The sequence below is a fragment of the Phaseolus vulgaris genome, chromosome 2 (genome assembly GCF_051622355.1).
Source record: "Phaseolus vulgaris cultivar YP4 chromosome 2, ASM5162235v1, whole genome shotgun sequence".
In the NCBI taxonomy this organism is placed as follows: Eukaryota; Viridiplantae; Streptophyta; class Magnoliopsida; order Fabales; family Fabaceae; genus Phaseolus; species Phaseolus vulgaris.
The window spans coordinates 38,904,472-38,918,754 of record NC_143499.1 but is presented as its reverse complement, the minus strand read 5'-3'; the positions used below and the strand labels follow the sequence as shown (position 1 = coordinate 38,918,754).

At 31.9% G+C, this 14,283-nt stretch overlaps 1 protein-coding gene across 2 annotated transcripts; it reads right to left on the bottom strand.

Moving 5' to 3' along the window:
• Window positions 1–2,568: 2,568 nt before the first annotated feature.
• On the bottom strand, window positions 2,569–14,283 carry LOC137811914 (MADS-box transcription factor 23). Of its 2 annotated transcripts, XM_068613774.2 has the most exons (9): window positions 14,148–14,283; window positions 13,754–13,980; window positions 12,052–12,130; window positions 11,038–11,090; window positions 3,887–3,986; window positions 3,743–3,784; window positions 3,576–3,656; window positions 3,229–3,383; window positions 2,569–2,764 (listed from the first exon to the last, which is right to left on the bottom strand). In XM_068613774.2, the coding sequence occupies exons 2-8, from the start codon at window positions 13,933–13,935 to the stop codon at window positions 3,270–3,272; spliced, it is 651 nt and encodes a 216-aa protein (XP_068469875.1). In that variant the 5' UTR covers window positions 13,936–13,980; window positions 14,148–14,283; the 3' UTR covers window positions 2,569–2,764; window positions 3,229–3,269. The 2 variants fall into 2 exon arrangements, 1 of the variants encoding a protein (XP_068469875.1); XR_016519049.1 differs by lacking the exon at window positions 2,569–2,764 and having other exon boundaries at window positions 3,328–3,383; window positions 3,729–3,784.

The following is a 14,283-nucleotide window of genomic DNA, read 5'->3' as shown; positions in this document are numbered from 1 at the left end:
AAGAAATAAATAAGAACTAGAATTAATAATTAGTAATAAAAGTAAGAGTAATTGTACGAGCAATAGATATATGTCTGTTGCAATAATTTTTTGTCATCAATATGCTAAGCGTACGGATGATATTTGAATGTACGATGGTGGATATTTCAAACCGTGGGCGGTCACTTTTCTTATGTCTGGTTTTCTGTTTTCTGTTTTCAGTTTTTGGTTTTGGGTTGGGAGGGAAATGGAAATGACTCTTGGTGTACTAAAGAATGCTACAATTGTTTTTCATAATTCTGTGTTCCTAATCTCGTTTGTTTGCTTCAAAAGAAGAAAAAGTGCCTATTTACCATGTAAGAAGAATTATTGAAAAAACATCCAAATTAAAAAAGTAAAATACAAAATTTAGGAATAAAAAATCGATAAAAAACTTCTACTCAAAACTACAAAGAAATATGATAAAATTTATATATAATTGATTATATTTAACCGTAAACTCTAACATCCAAACAAAAGTTATTCACTATATTAAAATTTATAAAAAAAAATATATAATTTAAATATATACTATTACAAAATTTATTAAATAAAAACTAATTTTAAAAATAAAAAAATAATTAATTATTATATTAACTAAATTAAATATTATTTTATATATTAAAAATTATTAATATTTAAATAATTTCTATTATTAATAAATACTTTTTAAATTAATATATAATAATATTATTTTATTAATAAGTGAAAATGGAGATTAATATAGTGAAAGGATATTTTGGAGTCTAAATTCGGAATATGAAGAAATTTGAATGAGAGAGCTAATCTGGTAATCGAATGAAGGTGGTAGAGATACTTGAAATGAGTGTATAAGGATTGGATCACCTTTAAAATAGATGAAACATCATTATGCTGTATAAGGGTTAGATCACCCTGTAGTGAACCCATTTAATTTTATCGCTATTGGCTGAAAAAAAAACTTGAAAGGAGTGTTTGGAAAAGGAGTAGAAGGAAATTGGTTTGATGAGAATGTAAAATGAAAGCTAGGAACAAACACTAAGATCAATTCTTTGGAGGATAGGTGAAGGATTGAAATATAAGTGGGGAAGGGGTTTGTCATCCTCACCAGTTAGCTACTGTAATATGTTGGCAGCTTCTGTTTTATGCCATTATAATGACAAGATGCCACTATACAATAATAGTCTCTACGAATATTATTCTGTATTTATTATTCAAATTTTAAAATTATTAATTTAATTTAAATAATATTTAATAAGTAAACGTTGGATAGTGTTCTAGTAATTTATTAGAAATACAAATATAAATATTAAAAAAATTAAAATTATATACTGACCTTGTTTTACATGTTATCTTTCTTACGTTTACTATTAGAAGAATTAAATCATAAATTTATTTAAACATTTAGGTAATGTATACCAACAACAAAAGTATCATTAAAAGTATTTATTCTCAATTTTAAAATAATATATATGTTGAAAAAGATTAACACACTCAGAATAAAATAAAATATAACACTAAATGTATTATAAAATAAATGTATCATAAGTCTCGTGGTTGTGTTCACAAGGATCGAAATGCACCAACCTCAAACATAAAAACATAAATAATTAAGGAGTGGGTGAGATTCAACTATTCTATCCAATTCATATCATATCAAAAGAACAAGCATGTTATCTTCAATATTTTAGTAATAAATATTTATCAAGCAGTACCATATTGAACTTTGTGCAATAAAATATTTGCTTGTTTTTTTCTAAATGTAAGCAACTCTCTTCATGAACAAAACAATTTTTCTTTTCTTAGTTGTCTACAATTTAGTTTGAAATAACTAAATGATAAAAGACCATGAGAATCAAATAATAAAAAAGTTATGTTTATATTATTATTTGGATCACAAGAGTTTGTTCATGAGTCTTGTACTAATTTAATCTAACACGCTAATAAATTTTGTTTCAATAAGTGTCTTTTCAATATTTTTTATCGAAATAAAGTGGGGCATGGTACTGTGCTGTTAAGTCAATATTATTATTTTTTTCAATTATTTTTAAAATATATTTTAAAAGTATTTGATTTTCATTTCTTTTATTGAGGATGCATATTTGTTAAAAAGTATTATTAATTTGCACAATTAGGTAATATTTCTTAAGAGAAATGTTGCAATGTTAATATTTCATAGAATCCTAAACCAAATATTGACCAACTTAATTTTCTAAATAAAATCATTTTCAATATTTTTCTAATATAACTAATCCTTGGCCATTTTTTTTTTCAATATACTTTATATGATTTATCTTTCGCCACCCCCAAGAAGACATCATTTTCTTTTGTTTTTCCCTTTGGAATGAAGACAATCTAAATTAAGTAGAATTTTGAAATGCAGATATATTATATGGTCTATTTTAGAAAATTAGAAAATGAAATTTAGTCTCTTTTAATGAAAGAGCAGAAACACAAGAATTAATTTTGCTTGGTTTTCTTTCTGAGGTTTTTAACATAGATAGGCCCCAGGGATTATGCTCAGATTTGCATTCAATTGATGACAAATACATAGACATTATACAAAAACACTGATCACAAATGATAACATGATCTTTATTGCATTGATGTTACAGAGTAACTATTATATGTGTCATGCTTCTGGATAGATAGTCTATTGCGATGTACATCTATACATTGTACAACCATTGGGACCAAGTCTTGGCAGCTTGTCAGAAATCATCACCATCACAACTTTTGGAACACTTCTTGCTATGTGCAGCTCAATCTGGTGCACTTTAGATGATTAGTAAAGGAAATTACGAATAGATTAAACATGTTTTTATCTCTAAAAAGATGCTAATACCAATAAAAGATTCTGTTTAATGTGTTTACTGATATTTTACAACTACTTTAAATTTCTGGTATTATCATGTTAAACACTAAGGTGGCTTTTGTTCAAAATCTTCTTAGCACTTGGCCCACAACACATTTATGTGTTGAAAAAATGACATCAAGAGTTTTAGACTCTCCAGGACTACATGCAGAAATAACTGCGGCAGCACAAGTTATATTTTTCTTACAATGAATCTGGAACTACACTTTAAATCCTTGGTGTTCACTTTTAAGAATTCAGAAAAAACACAAGATAAAACCTAAGCTAGAAAATCTAAAACCGAAAGTTAGTATGTTTATATTACTCGAAACCATGAACATGTTTATAGACCAAAGAGGAAATAGTTTGAGGATTACCCCAGTTGCATTGTTTTGGCTGGTGATTCCCTGTGTTGAGGCTATGGCTGGCTTAGCTTGAGACTTATAGGAGAAAATATGTCATAACCATAAGTGATAGTGGAAAGAGGATTGGAGGTTGCAGCACCTTCCTTTCTACCTTTTGCTTCAATCATCTGAAATCCAAATTATTTGTTAAGGTTAAAATAAAACTTGAAAGTTCTAGATAAACAGTGCAATAAACATGATGTCCTCTCCCTCTGCTTTTTGTGTTGTGCGTGTCAAGGATATTTCATATACAATCTTATAGGCATATATAAATGAAACTATGAACGATTTGTAAATATAGAGAATGAGTTTTTGTATACCTTTTGTAGTTTTTCATTGTCCTCGCGTATGAGATTTATCTTTCTATGAAGTTCTACATTTTCTTGATAGGCTAGGGTTCCCTACAATAGCATCGATTAAATTAGCAGTCAGAAATTTGTTGGAATACTACGAATCATTTTAAGGAACAAAACCTGATTCATGAAACCTTTTGGTGTAGTTCTTTGACCTCATCAATCAGGATTTGATCCTGCACAGGTAACAAAAATAGTAAGTGATCATGTAAGACTCACGCATTTACCATGAAAGGGAGGAGCTAGCTTTGGTTTGCTTTGACTTTGAACAATGATACCTTTTTCACGCGAACACCCTTCAAACTCTTTTCCAGTCGATTTTCCAGATTCCCCAACTCCTTAATACCCAAACCAGAAAGTTCTTCGCCCATCATTTGCCTGCACTTTCCAACAATAAAGTATGGAATATCATTCTTCCTATATTTTTTAAAACCTTGTTCTTCCTATTAAATGTGATATTTTATAAGAATCAAACTATTACACCAAAGTTCTTTTAACAAATAATATTATGGTTTCTAAGTCTTTTTTTTACTGAAGTGGAGTTGATAATTTATTTATTTTTATCGAAAAAACAGAATAAATAATAGGAGGTATTTTAAGAATACCACAATCCTTATACAAAAGGTCAAAAACAGAACGAACAGGTTACATCCTTTACCCTTAAATAAAACTTGTATTCCTCTTCTCACCGCTATCCTTTATATTTCTTGATGGATCTCATACAAACCAACGGTTCGAGACACCAATCAGAATAAGAAAAGCAAGTTGAGCGTACATTCGATGTCACCCAAGACCAGACCTTCAACTGCGCCATCGAAAAAATCTCCGAGAGATCTATGTGCCCGTTCCTGAAGATCTATCTATTTTTGTGCTTCCACAGTCCTCCTATAACTGCTATCCACACACTCGACCAGATTCGATTACAACTTCGCTCTCCTCAATCAATCTAAACTGTGAAAACTACAGTTTTGGCTCCCGATGCACTAACTATGTTTGTCCCACCCACTCATGACATTTAGACCAGACACGTCACACAACTTTGCATGTACAAAAGAGATGGGACGTGATTTCCTCCCCCTCTCCACAAATATGTATAAGGTCGGCTAAATCGAGTTGGTTTCATGTCTACATTGTCCATTCAACATGATTCTCCTATCGGTAACGAATGTAAAAATACTAAAACTATTTGGATTATGGATTATGGAGCCACTAATCACGTGTATACCTCCTTATCTCTTATTATTCTATTAAAGTGATTATTGACAATCTTCCCAAAAACAAGTTTCTACCACTCACTTTGGGACTGTTAGAATCAATAAGTATTTTCATCTCACTGATGGCTTATATATTCTTGCACGTTTTAATCTAATCTCAATATCAAAACTCATTTCTTCTCTCCAATATGAGTTGATATTTTCTTCAAAATGTTGAATTATACAGGATGCAAAATCAAAAAAAGAAGTTTGATATAGTTGATATGATAATTGTATTATACATTCTCAGTGAACATGTTATACAACATCCTTTTGTACAAACTGTTCTTTCCGATGTAACTGCTAAACCTAATTGTGTTGTTAGAAATATTGACCTTTGGCATTACCAAATAGGACATCCCTCCATTGAAAAACTAAATGAAATAAAAAGTGTTATCCTTACATGTCTTCTGATCAAGATTATATATGTGATACCTATCATCAAGCCGAACAAAAAAAAAAACTCCCTTTCTCATTGAGTGATTCACATGCTTTGAGACCTTTTGCTTTGCTTCATATAGATATATGGGGTCATGTTCTACAGCTTCAATGCATGGACACAATTTTTTCTTACTATAGTAGATTGTTGCACTTGATACACTTGGATATTTCTTATGATAGGTGACTCATAATTACATAACAAGCTTCATCACACAAATTGAAAATTAATTTGATTGCATTATTCAAACTATTCGTACTAGTAATTGCAAAGAGTTTTCTATGCAACAATAGTTTTCCTCTAAAGGTATAATTCACCAAATTACATGAGTCGAGCCACCTAAACAAAATGGCATCGTTGAATTCAAGCATCATTACATTTTGAATATAACTTGTGTTGTTATTTCAATCCAACTTGCCTATGAGTTTCTGGTGTTTTGTCAATTTACATGTAATATATTTGATTAATTGTATTCCCACGTCTTTGCTTAGTTTGGAAAGTTGTAATATATCTACTTTACGTATCTTTGGTTGTCTGTTTTATGCCAATACCCTCACTACTCATGGAAAAAGTTAAATAGTCGAGCTTCTCATGGAGTCTTTGGTTTTAAACCTAACGCAAAAGGATATATGTTTCTTAATCTCAAGAATCATAAAATTGAAATTTATCTTCATGTTATCTTTCATGAGAATTATTTCCCATAATTATCTTCAAAATGATAATGCAAACACATTGTAATATCATATCTTTACCTACAATAGAAAATTACTCTCAAAGTTATGAAAGTGTTGTTTTAAAAAATCAAGATAAATTTCATGATGATAATTATGATAATAATGAGTCCATGATGCATTTTCGACATTCACGCACTCACAGGCCTCGAACGTTTCTTGAATATTTCAAAATAAATAATAACTTTTTTTCCTCCATAGTTGTTGCAGGTAATCAATATCCTATATAATCTTTTGTCTCATATAATTGCCTATCTACTGCTTTTAGAAATACATATATCCTTCAATCATGAGCCAAGAAAACATGAAGATGCTTCTAAAGATGATTGCTAGATAAAATCTATGAATGGAGAGATTGTTGCTTTTGAAGCAAACCAAACCTGGATCCCTAGTGATCTCCCACCTAATAAGTCTATTATTGGTTATCAGTGGGTCTGCAAGGTGAAACATAGGTAAGATGGAACCGTAAAGAACTATAAAGTACGCCTTGTAGCCAAGGAATATACTCAACTTGAAGGCTTGGATTTCATTGCCACTTTTTCTTTTGTAGAAAAAACTACTACCTTGTGTCTTTTGCTTGCTTTTTTGTTATCAATAAGTGAAATCTTAAGCAACTAAGCTCAATGATAATGATTCTTCCAAGTATAACTCGGTCACTGTTTTAATTGGTGGTTGATTTTCTGTGACTAAAAATGTAGTCACTATTTCGGTCATTAAATCATAAAAATAACTTCTTGTCACCGATAGTAATCACATTTTTCGGTCACTAATTTGGTTACTAATAGTGACCATATTTTTCAATCACTGATTTCGGTCACTATTCAACAATTTTCTAGTAGTGGTAGTAACAACATCATCCAACTCAAAGCCTTGAGTGACTCAGATTGGGCAACTTGTCTACAAACTCAAAAGCCTCATATATGTATATTGTGTATTTATAGAAGACTCACTTGTTTCATGAAAATAAAAGAAACAACCTACAAAGCTCATGGAAAGAATGTCAAGTTTTAGCTATCACAACATGTGAATGACCTATTTTTTTTAATATTATCATGTTTTGTATATTATACTTGCTTTTCTCTTTTTGTAACAACCAATCAACAATCCAGGTTGCATTAAACCAAATCTTTCATAAACGTAGAAATACAACAAGATAGAAAAAGTTTTGTTTATGTGTCAGATTATAGCAAAGAAAATTGGGAGTTTAATAATTTTATTGAAAGGTCAGAGTTGTTGGATATCCCAATGATTGGCAGGAAATTTACTTGGTATAAATCAGATGGTTCTGTGAGAAGCAGAATTGATAGGGTCATGATTTCCAAGGATTGGTTGAAAATTTGGCCAAATAGTAAACATTTTGTTTATAGTAGATCGGTGTCAAGTCATTGCATTGCACCTTCGTCTTTAAAGATGAGTGCTTTGATTGAGGACCAAAACCATTTAGAAGCCTGGACATTTGGCAGAAGGACGATAGATTCAACGAAATCGTGCGTGACAAATGGACTAATTATGATGTGGTTGGAAGAGGGTTGTTCGTTTTAAGGAAAAATTGAAAATATTAAAGTAGGATTTAAAAGCTTGGAATCGAGACATCTTTGGGAATGTCAATGCTCTTGGGGAGGACTTAAAAAAGAAGATTCATATTTTGGATGCTCGGGATGATGAAGGCGCTCTTGATGAGGTAGGTAGGGAGGAGAGGAGGTTTCTGTTGGCAGAACAAAACAAGAATTTATTCAAGCAAGAAGCTGTATATTTTCAGAAAGCTCGTCACAAGTGGTTACAACAAGGTGATCTAAATACTAAATACTTTCATTCGATTGTTGCAAGGAGAAGGGTAAGGAATAACTTTAATGGCATGTTCATTAACGGCTACTGGTGTGATGACAAGGATGTGGTGAAGGAAAAAGTCAGAGATTTTTTCAAGAATAGATTTGAAGGAGTTATTGGGCCTCAGGTTAGGTTGGACAACGTATTTTTTAACTCTATCTCTGATTCAGATAATGAGATGTTGGTTGGTTCATTTTCTAAAGAAGAAATTAAGAATGCGGTTTGGAATTGTGATAGTTCGAAGAGCCCTAGTCCGGATGGTTTTAATTTTAGTTTCATTAAACATAGTTGGGATTTGATTAAGAATGACATTTGTTTGGCTGTAAAGGATTTTGTTGTCTCTGGTTCTTGGCCTAGGGTGTCAAATGCTTCCTTTATTTGTTTGGTTCTCAAGTCTGATAACCCTCAGTCCCTTGGTGATTTCAAACCCATTTCTCTAGTCGGATGTATGTACAAGATTATATCAAAACTACTTTCTCTTAGGTTGAAAAAGGTGTTATGTAAGGTCATTGATTCTAGACAATCAGCCTTTCTCGAAGGAAAGGATTTAATGGATAGTGTTCTCGTCGCCAATGAGGTGTTTGAGGAGGTTAAGAGGACAAAGAAGAGCTGCGTTTTCTTCAAGGTTGATTACGAGAAGGCCTACGAATTTGTTAAGTGGGATTTTATCTATTACATGTTAGGAAGGTTTGGTTTTTTTGATAAGTGGATCCTTTGGATTAAAGCTTGCATTGAATCTGTTTCGTTATCCGTTCTTGTTAATGGGAGCCCAAACAAGGAATTTTCTCTGTTGAAGGGTTTGAAACAATGTGATCCTCTCATTCCTTTCTTGTTTCTTATTGTGGTTGAAGGTCTAGCAGGAGTCTCTAGGAATGTTGATGAGCTTGGAGGGCTAAACAGTCTGGAGATCGGGAATAAGAAGGTTTGAGTTAATATGCTTCAATTTGCAGATGACATTTTGTTTTTTTGTCATGCGAATTCTAAAAGTGTGTTCAACATTAGGACAATGCTAAATTGTTTTGAGTTGGCTTCGGGTTTGAAGGTCAATTTCTTGAAAAGCAGTATTGGTGGGGTGGGGTTTGATGCGTTTTCTATCCAAAATTTTGCGACTATTCTTAACTACAAGATAATGAAAGTCCCTTTCAAATATCTGGGGTTGCCTATTGGGGGGTGTCACAAGAGGGAAGCGTTTTGGGATGGAGTGGTGGCTAGAATCAAATCCAGATTGGGAAGATGGAAAGGTAGAAATTTGTCTATGGCTGGAAGGATTTGTCTCATTAAGTCAGTTATTTCGTCTATTTTGTTGTTTACATGTCAATGTTTATGTTGCCTACTATTGTGATGTGTATTCAAAGGAACTTTCTATGGAGATGGGGTTCTGAATGGAGGAATCACTTGGGTTTCATGGGAAAAGGTTTGTGAGTCTCGGGAAGGTGGTGAACTTGGAGTAGTTAATATTAAGGATTTCAATGTGGCTTTACTGGGTAAATGGATTTGGCGGTTGGGGTCTAATGAGGGAGGTTTGAGGAAGGAGGTTTTAGACTCTAAATATGGAGGTTGGAGAAATCTTAAGGAGGGCAGGTGTATCTACAATGCACCCCTTTGGTGGAAAGATTTGATGTTGATCTGGAAGCTGGAGAAATGGGGTAGTAACTTCGGAGACTGCTTAAAGTGGGAAGTTGGCAATGGGAAGTCTATCAAGTTTTGGGAGGACCGGTGGGTAGGTAATGATTCCTTGAAGAATAAGTTTCCAAGTTTTTTTTCTCTCTGTGTCGAGAAAGATGTGTCATTGAGTTGGTGTGGGTTTTGGGAAAACAGTGTTTGGGAGTGGTCTTTGGTGTGGAGAAGGAGCCTTTTTGATCGAGAGAAGGTCTAGGTTAGACAACTTCTCGAGGTAGTGCATGACTCGTGCCTTGTCTTTGAGAAAGTTGATAGTTGGGTTTGGAAAGATGATAAGTTGCAAGAGTTCTCATTTAATGCAGCTTACGGGACTTTAAGAGGTGTTCATGAGGGGATTGGTAGAGGATATTTAAATTATTTTGGAGGATTAAGGCTTTTTCATCAGCTCAGGTTACCGTTTGGAGGGTGCTGGAAAATAGGCTTGCTACTAAGGCTAATTTACTTAGACATGGAATTGCGATCAAAAGCGTTTGCTACTTTTGTAGGGTAAAAGAGGAGGAGTCAAATAATTTGTTTTTTTACTATAGAATAACCTGGTTGGTGTGGAATCTTTGTTTTATGTGGTTAGGGATCTTGTCAGTTGCCCCCCTTCACGATTACTCTCATTTTTTGCAGTTCAGGTTGTGTAATGCTCCTGAGTCGGTCAACTTAGGGATGAAGAATATTTGAATTGCGGTGGTTAGTGAGATTTGGAGTCTTAGGAATAAGATTATTTTTAAAGGTAAAGTTTTGGATTATTCTGAGATCTTTGTTTTAGCCCAATTGAATGTTTGGTCTTTGATCACTTCTAAATTCTCCTCTACTTGTTTTTCTTTTTCTGATTAGTGTCTTGATCTTTTGATCTGTCTTTCTCCGCTTTAGTTTGTTGTCGGCAGTTGTTTTTGACAGGATTCGTTTTTTAATAGTTGTCTGGTAGGTGTTAGGTTGTTTTTGTTCCTTTGTATATGGATTGGATCACCCTTAAACTGGTTCACATCCATATATTATTTACGGTTGATCAGAAAAAACCAAGATAGATTGTGATAATTTTATCTTTGTGTAATAATAGTCAATATGTTTGGTGGTGATTTGGGGTTGCTTGTTTTGAATATGTATAGATAAGCTATAATTATTTCTTTGTGCATTTTAAGCTTGTTATTATTTTGTTTTTACGTGTTTGTATTGTAACTATTCAATTCCATGCAAGGGTTAATCATGCTAATATGCCAAAACAAACTGTTGTTTATTTTGTTTATTTTCTTCATCAGATAGATTATAGATGTCCAGTATAGGTTGTTGGTTTTTTCGGTAAATTCTTAAATGTTATATGATATGAGGTTATGAATTTTATAGAAATTCTTATAATTATCTATTTTTCTTTTATAGTCGAGTTCAACATTTCAACCCTCTTATTTGCTTTAATTTTCCCAAATGAATTTACTGAATATAACTCACAAGTTTCATCATTTTTTACTTACTTCTACAAACATTACATAACTGCTAGCTGTTTAACTTTTTACCTGTTACATTTTTGCATGTACTGCACTTGTTGCCTTAAACTTGCTACTTCTCCCTGCCAAAACAAATCAATAGCAATATAGATATCAAACATATGTTAATGATTATAAAATATTTGTACCTGTCAAAGCTTGAGTTATATTCACATTTATTTATTTTTCTCATCTTGTTGAGTGCTAAAAAACTATATCAAATAGTAAGTTGTAGCTACACTTATAACTTTATATGTACCTAATTTGTGTAACACATCACTTTAATACATAGTCATTAAGCTTATACTATTATCTAATTGTTAAAGTTTTACCAATAAAAGATTATGAGAATATAAAAAACAATTAAGAACCGGACTATGATCATATGTGAAATAATGATGGTTTAAGTCATTATTAAAAATGATATAATTTCCATCAACTGATATGGGTTCTTGGAACATATTTTCGATCTGAAATATCTTTCCTACAATATATCTTTTAATTCTCTCTTCATCACTTCATCATTACAGTTTTATTGCCAGATAATTTTTTAGGTAATAGAAAAGAAATATATATATATATATATATATATATATATATATAGAGAGAGAGAGAGAGAGAGAGAGAGAGAGAGAGAGAGAGATTGTTTGGTAAAAGAAAATAAAATAATAATAATATTTTATTATTGTCAAGGAGAAAAAAAACATAACAAAAGGATCATGGATTGAGAAACACGAGAGATACTTAAGCAAGCTATAAATTAAAAGTCTCTTGAACCTGGTGAAATCTACCGTATAGTTTCGAGGCTTGCAAGTTATTGCATTAACCGGTATAGTCTTTCCCATAATTGACATTAATTACTAGTGTGAAATCATTGAAACAACAAGGACCACGGGTTATTGATATAATCAACATTTAGACTAAGTTCAAGTTGATTACAGTTTCAGAAAATCTTCCAATTAATACATAGTTGCTATATATAACTAAATTCAAGAAATCGATTGAGTAAACATAAACGGAGGAGTAATGAGGCACGGCTTTTACCTTGATTTCTAAAGCAGGGTTCATTAACTGATGAGGGTCCTCTTTGAACTTGTTATAGCGATCAATAACAGATTTCAAGCTGCAGAAAAGTATATTGATGAGATGGGAACATGATCCTGTTCATCTATATCTGTAAATCCTTAAAAACACTACTTCTATCAATACCATTCTAACTAGCATTACACAAAATTGATATTGTATGTTCCATGAATTATAAAGCTCTACGTCAATTTACTTGGAAAGGAATTATATTACTTAATACATAATTTTGTTGTTATAATATTCATATATTCTTTTAGTTCCTCAAATTATATATACAGTATATTGTAAGTATTTTTTGGTAATATTTATATTAATTATAATTTATAGCAGCTAGAAGTTATTTTAACGAAAGCAACCCAAAGAATTTACTTTGTGTGTTAGTAAACAACATTTGTTTTGTAATGAAACCAAGTATGGGATATAAACCAGTGAGTATCAAAGACAGGCTTCACTAAATCTATTTGAATCAATGGATGTGAAACCATTTTTCTATCTGTAACATAAAAGGAAGTGCTAAGGCCTAACAGATTATATGCCTTAGACATATTTCAGCAGCGTCAAATTAAGCTGTTGAAAATAGAATGCAGAATAAAAGAAATTTTTCTTTTATCAGCAAAAAGAAGAAAGAAAATATAATAAAACGGAGTCCTAAGGTTGTAGAAACATAAGCTAAAACAGTACTAACGCATGAACAAACGGGCAAAAAATAGAGCTAATGTATCGAAGTATAACTTAAGATGATGCTGATCTATGCTGAAACAGTTCTAATATAATATATGGAAAAGTTTTGAAACAGAAACCAGCCACGAAAAGATGGGTTGACATGGGAAATCTGCATATACATGGATCAAAATGGAGACAAAGCAACAAAAGCTTGAGACTGAAATTTAATATAGTGAAAGTCAGCAATAACTAGGACAATCGAAAACATGAGTGTGGGTAATAATCAAGTTCCTTGAACTCAACACCATAGAAACTTTAGAGGGCATTAAGTAGTTTTGCTATGATAATCATGTTGAAATTATATATGGATTTATGCAGGAAAAGCACACACAAATATTATTTGCAATGCGTACAAAATATAAAAACTATACACATTTATAATCCTAAGATTGTACAACAAAAGGATATAAGAAATATAGAAAAGAAAGCAACAAATTGATGAGAAAGTCAGAAAAACAGCAAAACTGTTACTTGGATTCAGAAACAGATTGATGAGATTGCAATACCATGCAGCTTACTAACTTATACAATATAAAGAACTTGTCCTCTAGAATTTCAAAAGTTAATTTATAATAAAATGTATCGTGGCCACTTGAAGAAAATGAAAGGAAAAGGTTTCAGCATTTCTGTGTTTATAAAACTATATCCCCGGATAAATACTGTATATGTAACCCCATGCCATGAGGTTTTTCTAGCAATTTCCCAGATAATGGTTCTTCTCTTTTAGACGTATTAATTTTTTTGAGTATTTTATTATATTAATAGAATGCAAGCAGAAGAACAGTAATTTCCTAGATTCACAGTATATGCATAAATGTATATTTAATTGATTAATCACCTAAAAAAAGTTCACTCCCCCAAAACTAATTATAAAGAACACAAAATGAATGAGTAAAGTAAAAAAGAATGGAAAGAAGAGAGAAGAAATTAATGGCACCTTGAGCTAGCATAGTCATAAAGCTTGTCAGTGCTGGAGAAGACAATTAATCCAACTTCTGCATCACACAGAATAGATAGCTCTCTAGCTTTCTTCACCAATCCACTTCTTCTCTTGGAAAACGTCACTTGCCGGCTAGTCGAATTGTCAATCCTTTGAATCACGATCTTTCCTCTCCCCATCTTTTTCAAACAAAGTCAAAACATAGGGTTCTTCCTCAAAGTGTTCTTCAAAAACGGAAGAAAAAAAATCAGAAATGTTGAATAAGATTAAAGAAAGTGAGAAATGAAAAAAAAAAGAGATATAAATGAGGTAAGAGAAAACATTATTAGTAGTAATAAATATGTTATAAATAGTTCAGACGAAAGAATGTATAACCAAATAGGTAACTTACTCGAAAGTTATGGGATGGAAAAGGAAATCTGGAAGAGGAGCTAGAAGAAGATAGTGATGCAATTTCAGAGATTTATAGGGAAAGTGAAAAGTGGTTTTTGTAGGACTCAAGACGGTTTCAGTGTGATGAGGTTTCA